General features: G+C 32.6%; 1 protein-coding gene across 1 annotated transcript in view; it reads left to right on the top strand.

The window, feature by feature from the left end:
- Positions 1–15,068, top strand: part of Acadl (acyl-CoA dehydrogenase long chain) — a 29,549-nt gene extending 14,481 nt beyond the window's left edge. Inside the window, exons 7-11 of the mRNA XM_027941725.2 lie at positions 523–624; positions 1,713–1,826; positions 7,344–7,471; positions 10,154–10,240; positions 14,375–15,068. Coding sequence (XP_027797526.1) covers positions 523–624; positions 1,713–1,826; positions 7,344–7,471; positions 10,154–10,240; positions 14,375–14,468 — 525 coding nt within the window. The 3' untranslated portion in view covers positions 14,469–15,068. The remainder of the gene's footprint in view (positions 1–522; positions 625–1,712; positions 1,827–7,343; positions 7,472–10,153; positions 10,241–14,374) is intronic.
- The last annotated feature ends 964 nt before the right edge of the window (positions 15,069–16,032 follow it).

Below are 16,032 nucleotides of genomic sequence, written 5' to 3' on the forward strand. Positions count from 1 at the left end.
TTGAGGCCAACCTGGGCAACTTGATAATACCCTGTCTCAAAATTTAAAAAACGAAGAAAAAAAGGACTGGGAGTATAGCTCAGTGGGCATGCACAAAACCCTGGATTCAGTCCCCAGATTTATTTAAAAAAAAAAGGAAATGGAAAAATTAACTACATGCTTTAATAAACCATCTATATGAAAATTACTGAAGAAAATTATGAAGAACAGAAAATATTTTTCTATACACTACCAAAGAAAATGTTTTGCTTAATAAGTATTAGAAATTTCCACTTCGCAGTTCCTAGAAAGCTGGACAGTATTAGAGCTTGAATGACAGGGTATTGCAGTGGGAAAACCATAGTTTTAGAATTAGAAGGACCTGGATTTGAAATCCTTGTTTTACCCCTTACTACTTATGTTCACTAACCACTCCTACATGGCTTCTAATTTGGTTCTTTTTTTGTTTTTAATAAGTCTCTTCACTGGGTTATAATGAAACATAAATGACCTCATTCACTAGTCAATTGTACGGTCTTTTAGGATACTGCAGAACTGTTTTTTGAAGATGTCCGATTGCCAGCTAGTGCCTTACTTGGAGAAGAGAATAAAGGCTTCTACTATCTCATGCAAGAGCTTCCACAGGTCAGAAATGTTTGAAGAGTCCATCTATTGATTAGATATTGGACTGGAGTAGAATAATATAGAACTATCTAAATTAATGTGTGTAGAACTTGTGGAAAAACAGTCATTTGCATATAAAGTTATAAAAGAGAGCATGAATGTTACAGGCGAGATAAATAAATAACTGAACTCAAAAATATCTAACTGAAGCTTATAAAGTGAATAGGGAAATTAGGTATTTAGTTCTGTGATGCCTTCTTGAAATGATTTCCACTCCTTAACTACAAGTCAAAAACTTATCTCTTTGAGGAAAAAAAAAAAGAACTTAGTTCTTTGTAAGGAAATGTCACTGAATACATTTGGCAGTTTTTAAATAACTGGAATCAAAGGGAAAATGTGTTAAGTTCAGACAGAAGAGTTTTGTCACATAGAGTAAGTATCCATATCTGTGTTTTGGGAATGTGGCTGCCTAGTGATCATTGAGTCTCACATGTCAGCTTAAGGGGATACCTTTGCCTGTTGACTGCATGGCATGGGCTAAATTTGTAATTGGGGAAAAAGAGGTAGGGATACTGGCACTTAAATAGAATATGAAAATCATTAGCATGATGAATTAAGCTGGTTAAAGTTGCTTGTACTAATAGATAGAATTTATGCTATGCACTTTAAAATGTTGATTTCCATGGATAAATTAAGTTATACAGTGCCCAGGGATCAAAAAATAAAAGTCAACTATGGAATTCCTTTACTCATGTGAGTAAAGAGAAAACTTAAATAAATTACATACACGTGCATGTATATATGTGTACACATATATATATATATGTTTATATGTATGTGTATAAGTATATAAATATGTATATATATGTGTGTGTATATAAAATAAAGCCAGTCATTCATAAAAAAAAGGATTTGCTCTAGAGCTTTGGAAAATTATTTTTAAGATACATCAAAATAATCTCAAATCTCTGTGGGAGCCTTTTCTTATAAAGAGTTAAGAAATAAGTTAATCTTTAGCAGATTGTTTATAGGATTTATTAGAATTGAAATTGTCTGAAAGTCATTTGTGTAATTACAATAATGTTTAAGACTTAATTTTGGGGTTATAGGAAAGGCTGTTAATTGCTGACTTGGCAATTTCAGCCTGTGAATTTATGTTTGAAGAAACCAGGAACTATGTTAAACAACGAAAAGCTTTTGGGAAAACGGTTGCACACATACAGGTAAGCTTATTGTTCTTGTTATGATTTAGCATTAGATGATATCATTTTACTCATCTGAGCATTCCAAATTTTGAACCCTTTAGTTTCTTCCTAAATGAAGGAACAGTGTAAAGCAATGTGGTCATCAGCATCCCACTAGCAAGAAAACTTGAGTTGGGATTCTACCTTTAAATTTTTTAAGTAAAATGATTTTGGCTGGAAGACTTTGTGGAGAGGTAGAGATGAAGCATGGGGATGGTGTTTCATTACAAAGATAATGCTCAGTGTGGTTTAAGTCCTGCATAGCTCCTGATATCTTTATAGTCAACGTGAGTTATGTCTTCTTTCTCAAATATTTTCCTGTTTGTGAGACATGTAAAATATATTTGGTATATAAAATTGTAAGGTTTTACAATTTCAAAATCTTAAGATTTGTTAGATTTATAATATTTACTCACAAATAGAAATATCTTCTTATTTATGAATAAAGTCAGTAGCTACCTCATAAGATTACTGCAGAGGATTCAGTGGGATATAATACACATATAGTGTGTAGAATATTGCCTGGAAAAACTAGCCCTCAATGAAGTTAGCTGTTATTTTTGCCCCTATGTAATGCTTTGCTGTTTTGTTTCCATATAGGGGGCTTTTTTTTTTTTTTAAATAAATCAATTTCTTGGTCTTGCTTCTGTTCCTGATGTGGACCTTCTATATATCTTTCTGGGAACTATTTGCTACCTATGTAATCTTCAAGTTATATTTTTTCCATACTGAGAAAAATATTACATCTTATCTTATTGAAATGCTAGCCTAAAACAGTTGTTCAGATCTATACAAATGAGGCATACATGCAAATCAAAATTACAATTTAAAAAACGGCGTGACTTGATTTAGATAAATTGTGATTTTCTTAGGAACAAGGCTGTTGTATTTTATATTCCCTTTCATTTTTGAATCACTGATTTGCTTTTCTGTGGTTCCTTGATGACTGCGCTCTCCCCTAGGGCATTTAGAAAGGTCAAGGATGGGCAGATGCATGTTGACTGAAAGTGTAACGTGCTATACCTTGGAGAGCAGTGTTGTTAAATGTTCTGTAAATCAGACATAGCTTTGTATTGCAACTAATTTTCTTATTCAAAATACAAATAATCTCCTGAGAAGTACCAATTTATTGATTTATTTCTTTTTGTTTCACAAGCACATAGTTACCCATTGCCTTGTAAGGTTGTGCTCAAATGTAATTCTATAGGTGTGACTCTGGAATACTCAAAACTCCTGGCAATATGAAGGAAGTTATACCACTTGGTATCACTCTGCAGCTTTTTCCTGTGTACCCAAAGTAGAATCAGTATTATTATTCCTCTGAAATTCAACTCCCACAACTTTTCACATCAAAAATGTCTATTAAAATATTTTTACACAATTAGGCCTAAGTCATGTTTTGCTAGCAGCAGCCTCCTGCACCTCCTATTTGATTGCATCAAGAGGCTGTGTCATGCCACCTACCCATCCCATCTGGATTTGTTTAAGTACACTCTGTGATTGTCACACATCCATGAAAGTGCTTAAGGGCATATTTCTCAGAATGTGTCCCCATTGTTAAGCAATGTGTGACTGTATTTATTTATTGCACTTTCATAGCAAAAAGGCAAGAAATAGTTTTAATCCCTGCTTTTCAAAACAAGTGTCATTTGTTACCTTCCCCAAAAGATAGTTCACTAAATTTTCAGTAGGTGGCAGTAGGCTTCTGCTTCTACAGATTCATTATTATTTTCTAGTAATATTATTTTCCAGTAAGTGTATATGTTCTGAGATATTCTGAGCTATGCTCTAATCTTCCCGTTTCTCTAAAATAAGTATCTTTGAATAGAATTTTCATATTTCCAGCTAGGAATATATGCAGAGAAGATGAATGGCTAATACATCAATACATTTCTATATCTCCTATTCTATAGCTGAACACACTACAATTGTAATTCAGCTGAAGTGGAAGATGATTACATCTCCATATAATTGATTAAATGTTATTTTATGACCATATAACTATTGAGTTTCACTTATCTTTAATATCCTTGAATTTTGAACATTTTGGGCCTTTCTGAACTTTTGGGTACATGTCACAAAATTCACTTCCTTTTTAGAATAAACAGCTACTATTCTAAAGTAGCAGTAATTATAGGATTTTCATTTTTTAAAAAAATCTGTACTCTTCTTAGGTGATATCACAGCTCATGATTTTCTCTGGAATAGACAATACAGTAGTAAAATGTATGTTAAATTAAAAAAAAAATGGCTACCTATATGCCAGACACTGTGCTAAATAAATTGTCTCATTTTTTTGCCTTCGCAACTGTACATTATTAATATTATCATCTTCATTTTGCAGATAGGGAACTTGAGGCAGAAAAAGGTTAAATAACTTGCCCCAAATTATATAGATATCTAATTCCCCAACCCACACTCTTTTTGCTGCCCAAGGTTTAAAGTATATGGCCCTTTTTATTTTTCCTATTTCCTTCACCTACTGGTTGGCCAAATGAAAATGAAATGCCCTTTTTTTTAAACTAGAGCTCTTAGTCATTTCCTGTGTGGAACATGCTGTTGATGCTAAGGACACCAAATATTTGGGAAAGGAATAGGAGAGAGGAAAGGTAACTTGTTTTTCTTCCACAAATCAAAAAGAATATCCTGTTCCTAAGTCCTTGAGTATATGATTAATTAACTATAAGATTAGGTGGTGAACATAATTTGTTTTATATTAATTTAAGTCATAACATAATTTGTTTTATCTTAATTTAAGTCATAACATATGATGATAATACAACTAACAGTGTTCAAATGACTACTGGGCTAGAGAACTTTTCAAATGTGTCTTCTCATTCTAAAGTTCTAAGATATTTATCATGCAGAACTCTGAAAGACATTCTATCCAGTCTACTTAGTAACTTAAGAACTTTTTTACATGCTAGCTGCAGTATTACCTATTAGCAAATTTTAATGACAGATAAAGATACTGCTGAGAACATGTTGATCCTTCAAAAAAAACACCTGGCTAATTATATAGTTATGAACTGCCATTCATTAGGGAATAATTTCAGACAGCATGACTCATTGTCTACAGTGAAAAGCAAAGGACAGTTCTGTTTGGTAGCACCTAATTCAGTGCCAAGAATATGTAAATATTTAATCTCTTCATCTGTAGAGAGTAAATGATGTACCCTAGAAGCATGAATTTTTTCAGAAATCTCTGGACCTCACCAGATGTACTGAAGCAAGAATTCTAAATGACTCCATCCTTGTCTGAAATTTAACTTAAGCGTCTAGAATCTCCCAGCATTTGCATAGGAACAAGTCTCACTTGAGAGAATAGGACTCAGAGGTCTTGATTATCTCATAATGTAAATAGTGCATAAATTTTCAAATGTGGCATCATGTAGGGGCAAGAATATTTTGAGACTTATTATATTCCCTTTGCTTTCCAAATGAAATATCATAGATAATGTCCTTGAACTAAGCCAGGAGTGATCAGTTTTGGGGATTTTTGTGGAATATTTACTCATGTGTTTCCAATATATAGAGAAGATTATTTCCTCACTGTTGATGTCTTGTTCTAGTTTTAGTTTTCTATGAGCAAATTTGAATATGAAGAGTGAATGGGAAACTTTGTTCTGATTTAAAGGTAGAGATTTGACCTAATTAAATATTTAGTTAATAGAAATGGAGATAGAAAGAAGTAGAATGGAGATAGAACTAGAGGGGAATCAAGTTTTGACACAGGCCAGCCTGTTGAGATAATTAAGGCAAGGATCTACGCAAAAGTTGTGTGTGGTGTCAGCCTTCTCATTGCTTGGTTTTGGAATCAGTAGATGCCTGTTATACTCTGTCTTTCTAGAGTAGCATTAGGGATAAAACTAAGGAAAAACTATCAGTTGGGTTTTTGATCAGCACAGCAGTTCCATCTAAGAAGAAACTGTTCCTCAATGCTCCTACTTCACCTGGCATACCCATATCTTTCCTTGTCCTAGGTCATTATTATATGCTCATTCTTTGATTTTTCAGAAATGAAAAGTACCAAAATTGTCTCCACGATCAATAACACTGAAAGATTCAATTTTGTGTTTTGACAGTTACTATAGCCAGCAGTGTAAAAGCAGGCCCAGCATCCCATGCGAATTTAGCCCCACAACCCTCCTTTGAGAACTTAGTCATGGCTTTGGCCTTAGCAGTAGTATTTAGGTGGAATGCTTTTAATTTCTAATTTGAGTTTCATTGTATCACTTTTGTCATTAACTTCCACATATGTGCCTTCTATTAGCTGGAGAGAATTTCTCCGAAATTCCACAACAGAATGATCAGAATTATTTCTATCTGGATTTCCACAAAGAAAACAGAGCCAGCTAACTGGCTGGATCTCAGGCCTAAGAAGTCAGCTAGAATAGGATGTACTTTTGGAGGCAACCCAAAGTAGAATGTGCCAGTATTTCAAGTCCTAGCCAGTTTCCTGAGAGTGGATGCCAGAGTGAACAGATTAAACTCAAAGTTCAAGATATGAGAACCAAAATCAAGAATTAAATGAAACCTGATTGAAGGGAGAACTGTCAGGATCAATTGAGGATTGTCTAAGTAGAACAATTTCCAACAATACTATTGGTTGTCCATGGTTAGCAGTTAGGTACATAACATATTAACACTGACAATTTCAAACCATTCAGTTTATTAGCAAATAATATATGGTGTGATAATTTCAAATCATGTGTTCATTCTTTCCCCAAAATCTTTCACCCAGTGGTTTTAGCATTCACTGATGATTTTTGCCTGAAACAGTTTCAAAATGGTGGTTTTCTAATTCTACCATTGCTTCCATATTTATTAGCTGTTGTTTTTCTACAAAGAAGAAATTGAGATGCTAGACAAACTCTTGAGAGGGATGGGAGGGAGTGTGAGGAGAGGTGGGAGAGTTATAGGTTATTAGACTTTGATCTCTTGAGTGCTCTGATTATTACATTATTAATATTATAAATGGTTATTAATATAATATTTAGATGCTATTTATAAATATATAAAACACCCTGCCCTTCCCCATTGTTACCTTACTTTATTCCAAGACAGAGGCAGAATAGGGAAATGTGTATACTTAATTTCATTAATGGAGAGTAAATTTTCAAGGATTTAGTTTCTGGAGGAAAATCAACAGCTGTACCTAAAGGACTATACCACAAGATGGTGCTCACACATTAAAGTCATGCTGGTTGGTTTTCAAGCAGTTTTCTTTAATGGTCTAAATTTTATAATCTAAAACATGAGATGTAATTTATGTATTCATTTTTGCATCTTTTAGTACATGTTTTCTTAGCATTAAAATATACTATATTTTGAATTTAAGGTGATTAATATATTCTTTTTTAAAATAGTAAAACCAATAATTCCATTTTTTTTGTTTTGTTCTAAAAATCTTTTGCTATATACTTTTTGAAATGTGGAGTCAAAATATGTACTTTTATATGCTCAATTTTTTTTTTCATTTTCTTTAAACTCAAGACAGTGCAGCATAAACTAGCAGAATTAAAAACACACATATGTGTAACCAGATCTTTTGTGGACAGCTGTCTGAAGCTACATGAAACGAAACATCTGGATTCTGCCTCTGCTTCTATGGCGAAATATTGGTATGCATGCTGCAGTAATTAAAATGTGGTGCTTGCTCAGACTGTTATGGAATTTTGCCATTAAACTCAGCCTTGAGGGTATTAAGGAAGAAGGCTGTATAAATGAAAAATAGCAGTAGGAATCAACTTTTAAAACTGCTGAAACTTCCCATTAGGCCTATTTCTAATATGCTAAAAATTACTCAAGTTGTTAATTTATAACTTTCTATTCAAAATAAAGTATTAAGAGACTGAAGTAGAATGACTAAGATTACTTCATTCAAGTAATAGTTTAATTTCAAATTATCTGACAAGTGACATACAGTGAGGCTGCAAGAGAAAAGCAAAACTTAGGAGTCTTGGAATTGATTCTCAGTTCTTCCATTTGGTAATTTTAACTAAGTTAATTTCATTTGGGATAGTTTCTTGTTATTTGCAAAATAAAATCCAGGATTTTTATAAAATATCTTTTTTAAATGCCTTTATAAAATGTCTTTTTCCTCCAAAGATGTCACTTCCTACCTGAAGATCACAATTCTGAATTTTAATAACTGTGAAATAAGTTTTTTAGGGTTTTGACTTTTCAGAAATAAACTGGGGATAAAAGTGAAAAACTAAAGGGTAGACTAGTAAAGTACATTTAAAGTACCTGGATGGGATTTTTCTGTTTCGGTTATTTTTCATATCTTAAAAAGAAGTATTGAATTATTAACTAATCAAAAGTTGTACATGTTTTATTAAAATGAAAGGGAAAAAGTTTTACATTTAGAAAGATTTATAAGAATTTAAGATTAACAGTGATGTTAAAGATAAGTTAATTGAAAAACAACCCCTTTCAAGGCTTTTGTGTATGTTAAGATGCAAGAATATGGCTGGGGTTGTGGCTCAGAGGTAGAATGCTCACCTAGCATGTGTAAGGCCATGGGTTCCATTTTCAGCACCACATAAAAATAAATAAATAAAATAAAGGTATTATGTCCAACTACAACTAAAAAAATAAATATTAAAAAAAGATGCAAGAATATATAATCTAAATTAGATTGTAGAAGTGAATTTGGTTTCCTCTTTTTGAAAACATTCTCACAGCTCATTAGTCCCAAAGTAGACTAGAAAAAATTCTTGTCATTCATTAACGTGGGTTCAGTTTAGTCATAAATAGAATAGGGGAAATATGTAGAATAGTGCCTTATATAATGATTCCTTAATAATAAAATTGTTGAATTGAAAAATGTGGAATTACTAGGAACTTGCACTTTTAGGGAGACTTTTACATTTATAACAAGTTCTTTGACTAGAGGGAAAAGTAAAAAAAAAATTAGTTATTTTTGGGAAAATAGAAATTTGCATAGGTGTTGACCTTGGTCTTTGAATCCAGCAGGTTTATAATGATATTTAACATTGAAGCAGAAAGAGCAAGTTATTATAGCCCAGCCAATATTTCCATTAAAATATTTGCCAAATAAAAAAAATTGAATCACAAATATTATTGCCCCAAGAGATTTGTCTGTTAATCATTATATTGTTAATGTATTTCTAAGGAACACAATCACCTGTCCTATGGCTTGAGTTAAAAATTATTCTAAATAGTAAAATGTGTCTATGTTTAACTTTACTTTGTATTTCCCACTATTGAAAAATAAGCAGGAACAAATTTTAAATAGCTTACATTTTTGTTTTAAGTGGCATAAAATTCCTACAGGTTATCTGATGGATTTTTATGATAGTTAAAATTGTTACTGGGTAGACTCCGTAGTAGTAGCTCTTTCTTACCTAGCATGCTTGACGCTCTGTGTTCCATCCTCAGCCATGTGCAACAAACAAAATTGTTGTGGTAAGATCAGAAAATACTTTTTCCCAAGTTTTTCATATTCATTTTTTTCTCTCTTCCTCTCCCACCTTCTTCTCTACCTCCAGAAATAAAAATCCCCAAATAATTTTTTTTGGGGGGGTGGTATGGAGATAGAATTCAGGGGCATTGACTAATGAGCCACATCCCCAACCCTATTTCGCATTTGATTTAGAGACTGAGTTGCTTAGCACCTCGAAGTTGCTGAGGCTGGCTTCAAACTCAAGATCCTTCTGCCTCAGCCTCCCGAGCTGCTGGGATTACAATTATGCCCCACCACGCCTGGTCCCAAATAATTTTTTAATGTTTCCTTTAAAACATTAAATGTACTTTTCTAGTCTACCTTTTTAGTTTTTCACTTTTATCCCCAGGTTATTTCTGAAAAGTCAGAACCCTAAAAAACTTATTTCACAGTTATTAAAATTCAGAATTGTGATCTTCAGGGAGGAAGTGACGTTTTGGGAGGAAAAAGACATTTTATAAAGGCAAAAAGAACTAGATAATTGAATAATGTAGATCATACAGAGTATCTGCATGAATCAGACTTAATTCAAGTCTTTACTATATCCTTTTAAGCCAAAAAATAGCCAAAACCTAATAATATGAGTTTTCCACATTTGTTTCTAACCTCAATAAAAAACCAGCCAGAAATAAAATCGTGGGTTGTATTTTTTATGTGAAAATTCTCTTTATTTCCTGTGTAATTTTTATCCTCTGTTCTGCTTGTCTAATGGTTCTATTTGAATTGCTTGAATAAGTGAGTGCATTTAAACAATTATAAATAGTTCATTTCCTGATTATAAAGCACCTCATGGAAATCCCCTTCAAACATTTCTGTTTTTATGTCGGTCATCTAGGGCATCAGACTTACAAAACAGCGTTGCTTATGAATGTGTACAGCTCCATGGAGGCTGGGGATACATGTGGGAGTACCCAATTGCAAAGTGAGTACATTTGCTCTGTTATTCTCCTCTTAATCACATGAATGAAAGAAAATTTTACTGTAGTATTTGTACATAAAATATAGAGGGAAAGAAGGTATGAAATCTTGGCATTTTTCAACTATCTAGGGAGATGTTCACTCAAATGGAAGTAGCTTTCTTTTATTGACTCACCACTAGGATCTTGATATTTTTAAAGAAAGTGAAGAGGCTAATATACTGAAGCTTGATACTTGTCTTTGAAGGAAATCTATTACTTTTTAATTTATTTTAATTTGTTGTGCGTCCATCGTGCTGGGGATCAAACCTTGCCCATGCCAGGCAAGCATTCTACCACTGAGCTACACTCCCTGCTGCTTTTAAAAAACAAACAAATGCAGTACAAATAATTAACTTGCATACTGAAAGGATCTAAGATGTCATATTTTAGTCAGGTGTGGTGGCACATACCTGTAATCACAGCAACTTGGAAGTTGAGGCAGGAGGATCACAAGTTCAAGGCCAGCCTCAGTGATTTAAGGAGAACCCTCCTCAAAATAAAGTCTGGGGATGTAATGCAGTGGTACATTTAACCTGGGTTAAATCCCAGTACAAAAAAAAAAAAAAAAAAGATGTCATACCTTAATTAGTTGATTATTTATTTTGCTCTGAAAAATAAACCAAATGTATTTGACTTTTTTACAGATTGAATTTTTACCTCTTTAAATTAAAGGAGATAATATATATGTTTTTATTGTATTACACATGACTACTCTTAGCTTGAGACAGTATCATTTGTAAGTAGGCAGTATTTTATTCCAGATTTTTTCCCTCTATCTCCATAATTTCTTTTCTTCATCTGTGGTCTTCTACCTCTCATTACACTTCTCATTATACTAGAAAATGTATTTTTCCTTTTATTAATGGTATTTTCAGTACATAAAATTTTTCCAAGGAAGTTTTTGGTATACATAGAAAAGTCCAATATAGTTGTGAATATGAGAATTAGAATGCTTTGGGCTTCTAAAAATTTTTTCTAATTTTTATCTGAAGGGGGAAAATTATCAAACTGGTATTCAATCTGTCAGCCTAATGTTTTTTAATTTATCGTTTTGACAAGTATACTTGGAAACATTTGATATGCCTAGAATCATTATTGAGGAAACATTTTATTAAGTTTCATTAAGTTAAGAACAGAAGCTTCAGCCTAGATAATGATTTGCTGATTTTCTCTAGTCATTGGGCAGTTCAGAAAGCTTTGATTACTAAGTATATATAATTTATAACTATTTATGGGAATTTAGCAACAACCAGAGGTTGTTTTTATTTTTTTGTCCTTGAGAATACAGGTGTAAAGTAGCTAACTTATTTCTCTTTCTCTTTTTTTAAATCTTGGATTTTGGTATATTCTTTCAGAGAATTTCTTCAAATATGCCTTAATGAAAAACGGATTTAAAAAAAATATATCTGTGTATAATCATGAAATCAGAAATAAGCTTTGAGTTATGCCAGTACAAACTTAATCACCATTGGAATTTTTACTGTGTATTTTTGTGTTTTACTCCCATTATCCATCTATCTTAATTCATAATATTCAGAATGCTTAGAAAGTAAAATAATACTGGATGTTTATATATTTCTACTTAACTGTGTTGTTACAACTGATGCTGGGAATGTAGACATGGAGTGGTTCAGTGTTTGTGTAGTTCAGGTTCTTAGAAACCCATATAAGGGGGACAGGAGTTAGCCATCTCTGTGGTTTAAGATTAGGGTGTATAAACCACGGTGGTGCATACTTGAGTATCAGCAACTCAGGAGGCTGAGGGAAGAGGATCACAATCAGAGTTCATTCATTCAAGTCAATAGCAAGAAAAACTGTAGTTTGATGTCCTTTTTAAAATCCCTGATTTTAACTTAAAAGACATTTCCTTAAGAAATAATAATTACCCTTCTTGGCCAGTTTATTAGTTCAGAGTGTCTATATATCTAGATTGCTATGTTTTTTCCCCAAAGACATAGGGAATCCTAATATCCCCTAATATCAAAAAAAAAAAAATCCTGTTAGATCTGTTAGGCAACATATTAATATAGTATACAGGCTTCAGTTTAAGAAAAGAATATCCCACTTGTGTTTCTTTGTCCCCCAGATTAAGCTACATTATGTGTGTGTGTGTGTGTGTGTGTGTGTGTGTGTATATATATATATATATATATATATATATATATATATATATATGAATGACTGAGTGTTGGTTTCACAGATAAAAGAAGTGGTTTTTTTTCCCTTGTTATTTGTTTTGTTGCTGTCATTGTTTTTAATAACTAGTTTTTCAGCATGTGGGTTTATTTCAGTCTTATTCATTAGGCTTGGGTCCATGAGAAGTGAGGTTTAAGCTTGGGCAAGTGTTTGAAAATTTCTTTGTCAGGCTAGGAAAGAGCAGCCTGAGATGGAGAGCCTGGTTGCAGTATGGTTAAACATTTCTTCTGCTGCCTTTCTCTGTTAATTTTAGTTGATGACTAAATTTAATTAGTAACCTATAAAAGGTATACTGATCTCTGTTGTTACATACTCTGTTGGAACTTCTTTCGTGTGAAAAAAAAAAAAAAAAAACCACAATGCCTAACTCAGTTCAAAAGTGCTGAAAAGCATTGGGAGTGTTGAAGTAGGCTAAAATGCCAGGAAGGTCCTTGAAATGCAAGTGTTTGATTTTGTGGGGAAACCCAAAGCTTGTCCAGAAAAAAATGCATTTGAAAACATAAATGTCTCTAACTTTTAAAACTTTTACTAGAAAGTACTGAGATTGTAAAATTCCTTTGTAATGTGGTAAGTCACATCAGTATTTGCTGAGTGCCTACTTGTTTACAAGGTAATATGAATATAGAACAGCACAAGTCCAACATTGGTCATGCTCCTAGAGAAATGCAGATTGATTGATTGATTTTTATTTTTTTTGTAGTTGTAGATGGATAACACACCTTTATTTTATTTGCTTATTTTTATGAGGTACTAAGGATCGAACCCAGTGCCTCACACATGCTAGGCAGGTGTTCTGCTACTGAGCTACAACTCCAGCCCAAGAAATGCAGATTTAATTTGTCTTAAAAATTAAATAATTTTTTAAAATATAGATTTTATATATGAGAAAAAAAAATGCCTTTCAATGTCTACTAGGAAAGTTCAGAGCTCAACAACTAGCCCCACCTGGACCAATGACAGTATTGTGACATAATACAAAAGATATTTGCCATAGAGGCAGGATACCTCATTCTCAATCCAGTCTGCCAATTTTCTGTTATGTGACCACTAAATTGTAACCACTAATTAGTAAATGTATTAACTTCTCTGAATCTCACTTACCTTACCTATAAAACAATAATGTTTATCTCCCTAAGCCCAGAACCAAGAGGTTAAACTGAAATGAGAAAAGGTAAAAATAGCTATACACTGGCATGGTAGCTATCATGGCCATCAAAAGTGAACTCCTGACTGTGTGTGTGACAGTCTCACAGTAGACTCAAGACACTTAGTACTTGAACTCCACACATCTGTGACTGTTAATCATTTCCAAAAAATAAGTTCCTTGTTATCTTTGTGGTAAGTAATATTTTCTAGAGCATCAATTATATTCCCAGTGGTGGTACTGGGAAAGTAATTTCTGAGTTTTTGTCTTTATAAGCAGTGGGTTTCAATTTCCTAGAGAAACATTAAAGATAACAATAAATTAAGATATTCTATGCAATTCTAAATTTAAAACAGACTTTTCAGAATGTTATTATGTATATATTGAATTTTACAAAATTAAATCAGGTGAAACATAAATGTTACTTTGAATTTATAATCTCATAAAGCAAACTAAAACAAAGCTACATAAATTATCAATATCTTAGTAGTTGTTTATTTTTTTATATCTTTATTTTATTTTTATGTGGTGCTGAGGATAGAACCCATGCCTCACACATACCTTTGAGCCACAACCCCAGCCTTCTTAGTAGGTTTTTTAATATGCCAATTTAGTATGAATACTGTACTAAAAAAGCATGAATAACTGTTATTGCTTAGATTTCACTAAAATGAATAATATTTTCCTGGCAAGATGAAATTTAGAGTTTCTAATATATTTTATTTACATAAATTCAACCATCTTCTAATTTATCCAGAGCTTATGTGGATGCCCGTGTTCAGCCAATCTATGGTGGTACCAATGAAATAATGAGGGAGCTGATTGCAAGAGATATCGTCAGTGACAAGTAGACATCTGCCCACATCCTGGAATCCTATTACAGCTAATCTGGTTTTAAATCTACTCAAGATAAAATGAAACCTGGAAGGAGGGGAAATACTAAATATGTTTTTTATGTGCCTTCTGTGTAGAGAAAGAAATCAAATATAAATACAATATTAACAGTGGAAGGAGAAATATCTGAATCCAAAGAGTAAAATTCTCCTGTGAAGGTTTTACTTTTAAGTTTTTATATTGTTAAAGGTCAAAATTTTTCTGACTCTAGAAGCCTTAATGTTTCATTTATCTCTACAATTTTTAAAAGCATAAATTGCTTAAATCCCTAAAATTGAGGCAGAATTAATTTATATATGATATACTACTTTAAAAGCATTAATATTACTTCACAGTACATGGACTTTTAAAGGGAAAAATAAATCTAACTTAGACTATGAAGACATTTCAGCTACCTTTTGCTCCAGATTCTCTGGAATATTGGTTCCTACCATGCTACCATCAAGTTCTTTTTAAGCAACCCTTCTTGGAAACAGATCATCACATTGTACCCTATAAATATGTCCAGTCATTGTGTATCAATTAAAAATAAAGTGAAACTTTAAAAAGAAAACAAACTTTGTGTAGAATGTCTCTTGGAAAGCCCTTAGTGAGGAGCTGCTCTGGTTAAAGCAGGAAGCCCTCCTACCTCCTGCCTTGACATTCCTGGGACTCACCTGAAGGCTGTTGCCTAACCGGGACCACAGAATGCTCTTAGTTCTCTTAGGATGATGCCTGGACTTTCAGTAGACTTCCATTTCAGTTTATAATAGGACACAGACTTCATCATATTTACATTTCAAGATACTGGTAAGTATCAAAGCAGTAGCTTTTATTTTGTAAGAATATAATTTATTGATTGATTTAACAAATACTTTGTATCTTCTATAAACCAGGCTGTTAAAAATATAACAGCAAACAAACTGGTAGTAATAAATCATACAGGAAAGAAAAGAAACAAGACTATCAAATTATATTAATTATAATAAAAGAAAGTTAGCATTAAAAATAAAGTAAGGAAATCACACTTGATTTGAGAGTTAAAAGTAACTTATAAAAAATAAACCATTATTTGTAAACTGCTAACATCATTTCAGTAATTGTTCTTTGCATATACTGGTGAATCAGTGAATAAAACAGTTTAAAAAAGTAAATAGGTGTACTCTTGTTCAACTTAAAAAACTTAAAGTTATATTACCATTACAGTGGGGTAGAGCAGAGAGAAGAGATAGATTTCTTCAAAGTATACAGCTTTGATTTTTCTTTTCAGCAGACGTTCGCTAACCATGTTAGGTTCTTTCTCATATGCATTAATTACCATGCGAAATGGGTTAAAATAAGTTTTTATTAAGTGTTACATTATTTGAAGTTTTTACCTCCTTCTTAGAATCAAGAAGTGATAAAAAGGATTTGACTAGACCTTCCCTCCACCCCTACCCCCACCACAGACCCCTTTTTTTTTCCATTCCCAAACTTATGGAAACTAGATTTTATGAATATATTATCTGTAAATAGAATAGGAAAAGCCTGTAGAGGTGGACA

This window comes from Marmota flaviventris, chromosome 11, assembly GCF_047511675.1.
Source record: "Marmota flaviventris isolate mMarFla1 chromosome 11, mMarFla1.hap1, whole genome shotgun sequence".
Classification (NCBI taxonomy): domain Eukaryota; kingdom Metazoa; phylum Chordata; class Mammalia; order Rodentia; family Sciuridae; genus Marmota; species Marmota flaviventris.